Source organism: Camelina sativa, chromosome 12 (genome assembly GCF_000633955.1).
Source record: "Camelina sativa cultivar DH55 chromosome 12, Cs, whole genome shotgun sequence".
Taxonomy (NCBI): Eukaryota; Viridiplantae; Streptophyta; class Magnoliopsida; order Brassicales; family Brassicaceae; genus Camelina; species Camelina sativa.
This window is the reverse complement of record NC_025696.1, coordinates 14,101,190-14,112,503: the sequence shown is the minus strand read 5'-3', so window position 1 is coordinate 14,112,503 and position 11,314 is coordinate 14,101,190. Positions and strand designations below refer to the sequence as shown.

Genomic DNA, 11,314 nt, shown 5'->3' with positions numbered 1-11,314 from the left:
AAACTTGAAGAAGAGAGATTGAATACGTGAAGTATGGAGGATAATTGAAGAACTGAGGAAGCTTGAAATCAGCCAGTTTCTGCATCTTTGGACCTCCCAAATCTATTCACAAAGCAGCAACCATACTTATGAACTTGAAGTATTAGTATCTAGCAATTAAACATCGAATCACCAAAACCCCAACACTAGAAAAATCTAAAACCCAGAAACAACAATCACAAATTTATTGAATTTTTAGAAGAAACTAGATCTGGGTTCTGTCAATTCAACGACACATAACACATACCGATGATTCCCTAAAAAAATCTATTCCCCCAGAAGACAGAACATTAGAGAGCGAGCAGCTTACGAGGCAGACAGATGGGGTAACTGAAAGTTTGAGTCTTTGAGAGACTTCGGTGTTCTGTTTCAAAATCTCAAAATCGGTACTTTTGATTTAAGCGACGATGATTAATTGGGGTTAATATGTTTTGACTATTTTAGCCTTAGGACCCAACACTTATAAATTAGTAGTTGACAATTTGGATTCATTCCACTACTTAAGAATATGTCAAATAGGCTTAAGCCTAAAGGAAACAATAAAATTATAAAAGATGAAACTCAACTAAATTGGATCACCCTGAAATGGACGAATAGAGAGGAGGATACATTTTATGTCTGTGAAGAACAAAGGTTTAAAAGTAACTGTAGCTCCTAAAACACTTAAATAGAACTTGCATTTAATCCCCTCAGAGAATGTTACAATCTATAGCTTAAACAGACAACGAAGAAGAAAAAAGAGGAAACAAGGGTTTTAAGCTGCAACAAGATCAGGTGTCTCGGCCTCAACAGATAACAATGTAGTGTGAACTTTATCGACCCAACTGTCTAGCTGATCCCTCAATGACTTGATCTGCGGAATCCCTAACACCCTGGGTTGCGCCCATGAGACATAAACTGTTCCATCCACTTGATCTAATATTCCCTCTATCAAGTGCACCTGCAATCACTCATTCTCCTCAGTTTTCATAATGATCCGATATAAATTCACTACATAACATTCACGAAAATCCAAGAATGGGGCAGACAGAAAGAGAGAGAGAGGAAAGAGAAGGTACTCACGGATAAACTCTTCATGAGAAGGTGCTCGACATCTTCGATTGAAAGTTTAGTACGCTCGGCAATGACACTCAGAGGTATGGTCCTATCTTCAGCAGGTCGGCTGTGGCAGATGGTTGGTCATAAACAATTTAAGTACTATTTCTCTTTCGTCTGTATATGTGTAAGATGTTTCCCAAAGAGACAATAAATTACCTGAAAATGATCTCAATAAGGCAGAGAATGTTGATCTTCTCTAATAGTTTCTTCTCATTCTCAACTAGTGCTGGTTGAGCGCTCAAGGATGCGTTGTGCACACGACAAAGTTCTTGATACTGAACTAAATCACCGTGGTTGAATGCTTGTAGAATGTGGTAAAGCCATTCCACATTTGTTCCAAGTAGACTTTTCAACTGCCATCAGAAATATAACATTCAGTGTTCTCTTTTATCCTCAATGAAGAAATTTGTAGTACACTAATACGGAGGGTGAAGGCAAACTTACAACTGGATGCGCTAACAGTTCCCCAAAGTTATAGATATTGTCTCCAAGTAGAGCTGAAAGCGACAAATCAAATGCCAGATCCTGACAGACCCAAAAGTATATGATATTAGCACTACAATATCATTGGTGAATACAAAGCAGGTTCCAGAAATAATCATTTTCCTTCCATAGCTAGCTAACACTTATCCGAAATTGCTAAAAGGCCATTTGGTATCGCAAAGACCATATATATTAAACATTCCAACAAGATTTAGAATATTCAGAAGGACATACCAGCTTAAACGATTCCGAGAGTGACTCCACAGAGGTATAAGCGAGGTAAAGAAGAGCATTCTTGTAGAACTCAGAGAATTCTTGACGGAACTTATAGTACTGAGAAGACACCCAATAGAAGTTGGCATAGACTGATGGATCAATGTCAGTCATACTATCAATCAAGCTTTTTCCATCGTCCAAGATTTTCTTACACTCCTTCTGGTCACCTTGCTCAAGCTTGAACAAAGATATTTGTGTTTCTACATAGCAAATTGGCTCATTTATCCGTGACTCTTTAGTAGCTTTAAGCTTTTCAATCACTCCTTCAAGATAACTAACAGCAGCATCTTTCTCAGGGTACTGTCTCGAGACTACCACAGCAAAATGAGCAAGCTTCAGAAGATTGATCCTCGTCTCAAAGTCAGTAATGAAATTGTTGTAAAGCTGTATTAAAGCATCTCCATCCTGAGAGGATCATGGACATAAAACGGGGAAAACACGTTAACAAATCTATAAACCCTTACCAAATCATGGGGTTTAGCAGACAACCTACAGAACATAGCAACACAAAAGGCCCTTAAACCTCGTAAAAGCTAAGTTCATCTATATCTCTGCGCTAAAAATTTCAAAAGCTTTCGTCACAGAAGTGCGATAATTCACCAATACAAAGCTTTTCAATGAATCTAGAAAAACACCCAACTCATAAAAATCCACAGTCGGATACGAATCCCTTAGATCTCTGTAAACCCAAGTATGACATGACGACTCCTACCAACTTTCTCGAGATCTATGAACCCTAATTATTCCAGAACAATTTACTAAAGAATGAAAATTTTAAATCGATTGAAGAAAGTAAATGACCTGAAAAACTGAAAGAGCGATGAACTGCTCGAGCTTAAGGGTGAGCTGGTGCCAGAGCTTCTTCTGGTACAGATCTGCGAGCGAATTGTACCATTCGCCAAGCTCCGGATGCGCATTTTTCTGCGATTCAAGGTACTGTAGAGCAGCCATGGCAGATTTTTCGAAGAAACAGATTAAAAAGCTTCGATCTTGTATCAGTTTTGGGAGTAAAAGAGAAGTTCCGGAAAAACCCAGCCTTTTTAGTAAACTATATTTCTTGAGCTCAAAGACAAGTATTGGGCGATAAATGCAAAAGTAAAGATTATAAGGACCTTTTTGTGAATAAAATTTAATGACAATTTACAATTTAGGGCTCAGAACAAATTCTTGTTTCCAGGTTGAGTTATAAATTATAATGCTCTTCTTATTCAATTACTCAAAGGAACACACACACTGCTTCGTTTCTTTTGAAGCTACAAAACAAAAGAATAATTGAATTGAAGGCTATATTCGTGGATCTCTCCGTGCGCTATTATAGTATCATAGTCTTGACGAGATAGTGTTTGTCAGAATTTTCTTTAGTTCCTTTCGTAATATCTTCCCAGTTGGAGATTTTGGTATAGAGCTAACCATCACCACTTTCCTCACTTTCCTATACGGTGAAACCTAGCAACCAAAACAAGGATCCATCGGTCCATTCAGATTCATTGATCATTATTAATGACGGGAAAAGCCTTTTTGAATAAGTGGGAACCTGACCTGAGCAGCTACATAGCTTATTACATCTTGTTCCGAAAGTGCTGCTTCTTTTCTCCGGACAACGAATGCTACGGGAATCTCTCCGCATTCTTCATTTGGTGCACTGAAATGCAAAGTCTTTTGTTAGAATACAGTTCACAAATTTGGATACTTTTTTAGTAGAATAACAGACTCCAGTCACATTGTCAAAAACCGGATTTGCAGTATCTTTCACTTATTACACGATTATATTTATGCTTTGGGCGTCCGAACTTACGCTGTTACTGCAGCGTCGAGAATCAAAGGATGTGAAACAAGAACAGCCTCCAAATCTGCTGGTGCGATCTGCAAAACACAATTTCAAAGATTAAACATGTCCTATTTTACAGTTGGCTGAAAAACGAAAGTAATGTAGATGGTTTTGGGTTTGGGAAAACTGTTTCTTACCTGAAACCCTTTGTACTTTATAATCTCCTTGATCCGGTCAACAATAAACAAGTAACCATCTTCATCAAAATAAGCAATATCCCCAGTACGTAGCCAACTATCTTCAACAATTGTCATCTGAGTTTCTTTTGGGTTATTCAAGTATCCTGATAGACAAATGAATGATGAAAGTAAATTTTAAACTGTTTGATGAAAAACATGTAACACACAAGCAAGAACAAGATTATAAGCCTAATCTATCAACACAATCACCAAAATAAGCCAGAGGAAAGTTGGAAGATCCAATCTATATTTGCATTTATGAGGATGCAAGAGTTTCCCAGTGATTTGTATCTTTGACACGAGACTTATTTATATAATAAAAAGGAAAATCTCAACTATTTTGGCAAGATAGTACAATAGGAAGAATCTATACCTTTCATGACACCGGGACCTTGTATCCAGAGCTCTCCACGGTTTCCTGGTGGAAGGAAAGAACCAGAGCTCCAATCGACTACCTTGGCTTGCATATTAGGAGCAAGTAGTCCCACAGAAGAATACCTACTAAGCTTTTCCGAGTTGAAACCACGTGTTCCAACTGCGGTTGATTCAGTCATTCCATACCCCTGGAACAAAACGCGATCCCATACATATACTCTTTCAGCCAAATGTAAACAAAACACTAGTGCAACTCAAAAGTCATAGCCTCATAAATTCAGAATTATTCATTCCTTTTAAGCAAAGTTAAAAATCTAGATTTTACTTCTTACTAAAAAAAACTGCTAATTAAAAGACACTTGCAACAATAAATAAATTCAGAGACCTGAATCAAATCTACATGAGGAAGAGTCCCAAGGAAATCTTCAATGAATTTCATACTTAAAGGGGCTGCTCCAGAAGAAACTTGCTTCAAACTTTTAAACACTTCCCCACAAACTCCTTTTGCCTTCTTAGTCAATGCCATCAACATAGGTGGAACAACTGGAAAATGAGTGATCTTAAACCTTTCGATCACATTAATAACATCATTAACACTGAACCTCCTCATAATAACAATGGTTGATCCCAGAGACAACAATCCCATCACAAAGAGTGATAACCCGTAGATATGGCAAAATGGCAAAGCTGCTAGATAAACATTACTCGAGCCAGGACATTCGTATTGCGAAGCTTCAAACCTCACAAAAAGCTCCATTGATGCTATCAAATTCCTATGAGTTAACAAAACTCCTTTAGTAGCTCCAGTAGTCCCAGAGGAATACATAATTGCAGCTACATCGTCTTGCTTAATCAACGGTTTGGGAACAAATCCGAACCTTCCTCTAACTATAGCGTAAAACTTAGGATTCTCGATTCTAATCAAATCAAAATCGTAACTTTCAGGTACCCTAATCACCATTACCCCTAAAGACTTCAACTTTTCAGCGTTATCAGTAGAAGTAAACGCTAAACCAACATTACACTCACTAACTTGCTTCTTAATCTCTCCCAAACTACTCGAAGGATTCATGGTAGTAACAACGGCACCAAGCGAAACCAAAGAGAGAAAAATTATAGGGAAGTAGACTGAATTAGGCAACACGAGGGATACAACGTCACCTTGACGAACACCTAAACCGTGATAAATCCCAGCCGCCATGGATTGAACCATAACCCGAAGCTCAATGTGAGATATAGAACACCCGGTTAAGGAATCGACGAGGGCGACATCTCCGTGGTGACTGTGAGAGAAAAGGGCTGAGACGGCGTCGAGATTCGGGTCGACGGGGAGGTGGACGGAGGGGAATTTGCTGGTGTAGATTCCTGTTTTGGGAGAGAACCAAAAGGGAGGGTTTTGGTGTGATGATGTTTGGGTTTTAGTATTTGGGGTTATGTGAAGATGAGTCGCCGCCATTAGAGAGAGAGTACGAGCACTGACTGAAGTTTTATGCTGCGATCAAATCTTCTAATGGACGACCGACGGAATCGCCCGGCTAGTTTTTATAAAAAGCCAAAAGTGTAAAAAAAAAAAAGAGTTACATTTTCTTATATTCCTCTCTATAATAACTAGGATTTAACTCGCGGTGAAAAATATTTTTTATTTTAAAATTTTAAAATTTATATTATATTTATTTGTTATTTTATTATTATTTTATTAATTTTAAAAATATAAAATTTTACAGGTATTTGATATAAGTATTCAAAGTATATGATTTTTATAATATTTTCAAGGTTTTAACCGGTGTGGTATATGTATAGTATAATAATACATTTATCTTTTGGTACACATCTAAAAGTATTTAAAAAAAAAACAATTCCACTTAACTCCCAATATGGGATTAATGCCAACCCATCTCACTAAAATCAAAATAAGTTTTTGCGTAAAAAAAAATCAAAATAAGTTTTTTTATCAAGTTCAATTATGTTAATTGTTTTACCAAATTAGCATATTTTTATAGTTTATAATTTTTCCATGTCAATATATATAGTTTATGATAATTAATAGAATTTTAATTTTATTGGTACTTCCTCAAAAAATAAAAAATAAACCAAATTATATGAGAGGGGGGTTTCAACATATTTAATGTGACATTTTATAATTGGATTTTCGGTTTAGGAAATTTATTAATGTTAATATAATTATGGAGATTGTAAACTTTTGTTTGAAAAATCTGTTGTATATCATTTAAAGTTGAGAGATTCTAGCATCCATAAAAATAGTTTTGGAGATTTAATGGGTTAAAACTTTAATGGGTGGAGTTGTTTTTGGAAAAATATGAATGTATAGATGTTGTTAAGATTTTATGGCAATAAATGTAACAAATGTTGGTCAATTTAAGAAAGTTTAGTATTTGAGTTTCTCTGCAATGTTATTTATGGAATTGCTTTAGGGGTTAATGTTGTAAAAAAAAATTAAATAAGTAAAACTTAAAGGGCATAAACAAAAATATACTTCAAAAATATTAATAAATTATTTAGGTTTATTGGTTTAAAAATTTAGGTTCACCAGTTTAAATTGTTAAATTCAGAATATAACTCGTGATATAACATAGTATTGCTTGTTTATTTTAATAATAATTTAATAAACTCAATTAGATATACCTAATATTCTAAGTCGATGGTGTTAACAAAATAATGAACTGATGGTTTACTAAAATTAATGATATAATTTTCAATTTTTATTAATACACAAACTCATCCGGCTACATACCCAAACACAATTTTTCTTCCTTGCTTAAGTAAGACATGCATGTTTTTCAAAATCCAATAACGAAAAATGCAAGAAAAAATATAATTACATTAATTTTACGTATTTTATGATGAATTAAAACAAGTAAACTAAATAAATCAAACAAAGATGATAAGAAAATCGTAATTTTAATTAAAAAATATTATTTTATATTTCAAACAAAAACTTTTAATTGTGTTTGGTTATAAGGATAGTAAATAATTAATTGAAGATATTGTAATTAATTTAATTAGATATTGTAACTAGTCATTGATTGATTAAGGAGATATTTTAGGAAATTTTGTTTAACCCAAAATATTGGTTTTAAATTTCAATATAAAAATTAATGGTAATGGCATTCCTTGTAAATAAGTAGCAACTCTAGGATTTATTTGCTAAATGTCTCCAAAAATGTATATATAGATGGGGGAAAAGCAAAAATGCCCCTTTTTCCCTTCCACTTTTTAAAAATGCCCTTGGGAAGGGTCCATTTTTAAAGGTACCCCTTTTTTGGGTGAAAAAGACTTTTTTACCCTTAATGAAGAAAACCTAATTTTCTCTCCACTCGCCGTGCTTCTCTCCTTCCTCAACCGACGATTCTCTCTCCTTCGTTCATCGGCGATTCTGCGCGGCGATTCACGATTCTTCTTCGCGGCTAATCTCGATCCTTCTTCGCGGCGATTCTGCGCTTTCGTCTCTCGTATACGTAATTCCCGACATTGATTCTGGTTCTATCGCAGGCAGGTTCATTCTTTCTTTTTTTCTTTCTGGGTTTATCAATTTGGACTATCGCTTTTTTAAATTTAGGGCTTTTAGATTTCTTTGATATCGATTTGGAATATGTAAACTCTTTTAAATTTGGATTTATGTTCTTTTAAAACAGTTTTTAAAAGCCTCTTCAGTTTCTTTGATATCGATCCAGATTCAGATCTGATGCATTCAGATCGATAATTGTGTTTGATATGGATTTGAAATTAGTAAAGTCTTGTAAATTTGGATTTTTGTTATCTCTTGTAAAACACTTTTTGAAAGTCCCTGTTAAACCATTTGATATCAATTTTTAGATCGGTCGTAGTTGAATTATGTCGATAAAGTGTGTTGATAAGATGACTTCAGATCGATAACGTGTGATGTTGATTTTTAAAAACCCTTTTAAAACTCTTGTAAATCCGTTGAAAAGTCTAATTAAGTGTGTTTCTTTAACAGATGGCATCAACTGATTTTGAACCCCTTGCACTACCAGAACCAACATATGGTATGGGTTTAGAACCAATTGTTGGAGCAAACATATGTCAACATTCGGACTTAAGCCTAGTTGCCAAAGTTAAACATACATTAGGAAAAGCATCTTTCACGAAGCTTCAATCTTCCTTCCTTGGGCACATCATCAATCTTTCTGCCAGAGACATTGGATTTTCTGGGAAAATATTCCACTACTTGATGCTGAGAAGGCTGAAGACAAGAGGGAGAAACTTATGGTTTACAGTCGACATGCAACCTCTTCGGTTTTCCATGAGAGAGTTCTTCCTTACAACAGGTAATTATAAAGTGTTTGCAATGGTTTTAAAAACCTTTTAAAACCCTTTTAAAAACCTTTTAAAACTCTTTTAAACTCTTTTAAAACCCTTTTAAAACTCTATTGTAAAGGGTTTTTCCCGTTTTAAATGTTTTAAAACCCTTTTAAAACCCTCTTAAAACTCTTTTGAAACTCTTTTAAAACTCTTAAATGGTTTTAAAAGGGTTTTACAATAGTTTTAAAAGGTTTTTAAAAGGGTTTTAAAAGGGTTTTAAAATGGTTTTAAAAGGGTTTTAAAAGGGTTTTTAACCTTTTTAAAACCTTTTAAAACTATTGTAAAAGGGTTTTTCCTGTTTTAGAAGTTTTTAAACCCTTTTAAAACTCTTTTAAAACCTTTTAAGAGTTTTAAAAGAGTTTTAAAAGGGATTTAAAAGGGTTTTAGAACAGTTTATATTAGGCAAAGTTTGAACAAACTAACATCATTGTTTTATTAAACATAGGGATTCAATGCGAACCTATTCATAGAGAACCAAGGAATAACGGAAAAGATCCAATTAGTGAACCATATTCTTGGGCGGTGAGAGGAGATTACACTTTAACTCAACTTCAATATCGACTATTTAATGAACCAGAAGAGGGTGAAGAACCTTTGGATGACAAGGAAAAGGAATGCCTCGCTGCAGTGGTATTAACAGAAGGTATTTTGATGACACCAAATTCAACAGAGAAGATACCTCTGTCTAGGCTGAAGCATGCATCAGATTTCGAGATGTATACAGCCCAACCATGGGGCAAGGAAGCGTATAACATTCTCGCCACATGCATTCAGAAATTCGATAAAAATACTTGGTTCAAAGGTCAGTATAGTGTCAAGGGATTTCCCATGGCATTATATATATGGGCCTTGAGTGCTGTTCCAATTTTTGGTGATAAATTTGCGATAAGATGTAATTTTTCAAGAACATTCTATCCACTGATTCTCAATTGGCAATCAAGTCGTTATGCAAGGTTTGATGATGTTGTTGAAGCTATTAAGACAGCAACTTGTGTAAGTTTTGAATTCTATTAAAAGTGTAGTTTTGATTATTCATTGGTTATCTATATTTGATGAGTTTTGTTTTGATGGATTTTGATTATTTTTGTAGGTTGAAGTCAAAACAATAATTGGAGATCCAGAAGAATATAAGCATTTGGTTGATAAAGATGACAATGATTTTGAAGAAGTTATTGGCTTGGTTATGAAAGGCTATAGGTTGAAGAAAGAAGAATGGTCTACAAGATTAGTTGATATTTACTGTGCTTTGGGAGAGTTGGGTGACAAAATGGGGGAAAAATTGCCAGACTTTGAGAAACAAGAGAAAATGGAGAAAAATTTGTCAGATTCAGAAAAACTTGACATAATCCTCTTTATGTTAGATGACTTCAACAAAAGACTAGAAGCCATTGAAGAAGCTGTCAAAACCACATCAGGGAAAGATAAGGATAAAGGAGTAAGATTACAAGATCGCACCTTTTCGCATATATTCGACACTAAACTCTTTAAACTGAGGTCCTTTTTTTTCTTTTCCCTTTGCAGTCTCACGAAGATGAAGATGGACAGAATAGAAATGAAGAGGTTATAAATGAAGAGGTCAGTATCTATTTTAAAAGTTTTTCTGTTTAAAAAGTGTTTTTAACGGATTTACAGCATAACACTGATTAAAGGGCAACCATAGTGACTTAAACCTTTTAAAACCCTTTTGAAACAGAATGTAAAACCTTAAAAATGATGTTGTTATATGTTCTTTTTTTTTGTTGCAGGCTGGCAAACAAAATGTTGATGGAGATATTGCTAGAGAAGATTTCGTAGAAAGCCAGTCTGCAGATTCTGTCCGTCCATCAAACACACAAGATGGGAGCTACGCTGCAGATGATGAAAACACTCAAAAAACTGGTGGTGATGATGGTAATTACTTTGAAGAAACACCAAAGGTACATATATCTAGTATTTTTATAAGTTCTCAAATATCCTTTTAAAAGCCTGTTGTAAACCACAATTGTTATCATCTTTGAAGGATAAATCTCCTTCTCCACGCCCTTCTACACCAAAATTTGATCTTCTTTCTGAAGAAGATGAGGATAGTGGAAAAGATAAAAGCATTGATAAAGAGAAGGGAGCAAGCAGTAAGAAGAGAGTTTTGAGAGAGAGAAAACAGGTAAATCATTAATTTTTTATATAGTTGTAGTGAGTATTTTAAAAGATTTCATCAAGTAAACCAAGAAATGATGAACTGCAGAGAAAGTGTAAGCAAAGCAATGATGGTGATGATGATGTTATGAACAGAAAAGAGGTTAGTAACTAGTTGTATAATGTTTTACATTTTATTAAATGTTTTACAAAAAATTGTGATTTTCTTGAGGCACTACAGAGGAAGAAGCGTAAACCAAGTGACAACCCAGATGCTGATATTCAAGCTAGAGAAGGGGTATGTATCTAACTTAATTATTTATTTCTATGAGATATTTAAAATGTTTTCCAGTGTATCGATATAAAGTGCGAAATTTTTTTGTTTTGTAAAGCCACAGAAAAAGAAGATTAAATCTGATGATGTTGGTGGTGTGCAAAGAAAAAGTGAACGAAATACAATTCCTTCTATTCACACTCAGCCGCCTTACACGGCCGAAAAGAAGAAGGACCCAATACTTTATCCTTTTTCCAAAGTCGATAAGACCCGGTTAGATGTATTTAGTGACTGGAAGAATTCAAGGAA

At 34.6% G+C, this 11,314-nt stretch overlaps 3 protein-coding genes across 4 annotated transcripts in view; all 3 read right to left on the bottom strand.

The window, feature by feature from the left end:
- Positions 1-440, bottom strand: part of LOC104731676 (vacuolar protein sorting-associated protein 25) — a 2,240-nt gene extending 1,800 nt beyond the window's left edge. The window contains exons 1-2 of one of the 2 annotated variants that reach the window (XM_010451127.2): positions 350-440; positions 27-102 (exon numbers count right to left, since the gene is read on the bottom strand). In XM_010451127.2, coding sequence (XP_010449429.1) covers positions 27-85 — 59 coding nt within the window. In that variant the 5' untranslated portion in view covers positions 86-102; positions 350-440. Of the gene's footprint in view, positions 1-26; positions 103-286 lie in introns of both variants that reach the window. The other variant, XM_010451128.2, reaches the window with a different exon arrangement.
- LOC104731675 (26S proteasome non-ATPase regulatory subunit 13 homolog B) lies at positions 601-2,935 on the bottom strand. Its single transcript, XM_010451125.2, has 6 exons — positions 2,698-2,935; positions 1,855-2,301; positions 1,582-1,662; positions 1,294-1,490; positions 1,102-1,201; positions 601-979 (listed from the first exon to the last, which is right to left on the bottom strand). The coding sequence occupies exons 1-6, from the start codon at positions 2,845-2,847 to the stop codon at positions 794-796; spliced, it is 1,161 nt and encodes a 386-aa protein (XP_010449427.1). The 5' UTR covers positions 2,848-2,935; the 3' UTR covers positions 601-793.
- Positions 2,997-5,838, bottom strand: LOC104731674 (4-coumarate--CoA ligase-like 6). Its single transcript, XM_010451124.2, has 6 exons — positions 4,664-5,838; positions 4,277-4,466; positions 3,862-4,007; positions 3,692-3,759; positions 3,436-3,538; positions 2,997-3,342 (listed from the first exon to the last, which is right to left on the bottom strand). The coding sequence occupies exons 1-6, from the start codon at positions 5,732-5,734 to the stop codon at positions 3,217-3,219; spliced, it is 1,704 nt and encodes a 567-aa protein (XP_010449426.1). The 5' UTR covers positions 5,735-5,838; the 3' UTR covers positions 2,997-3,216.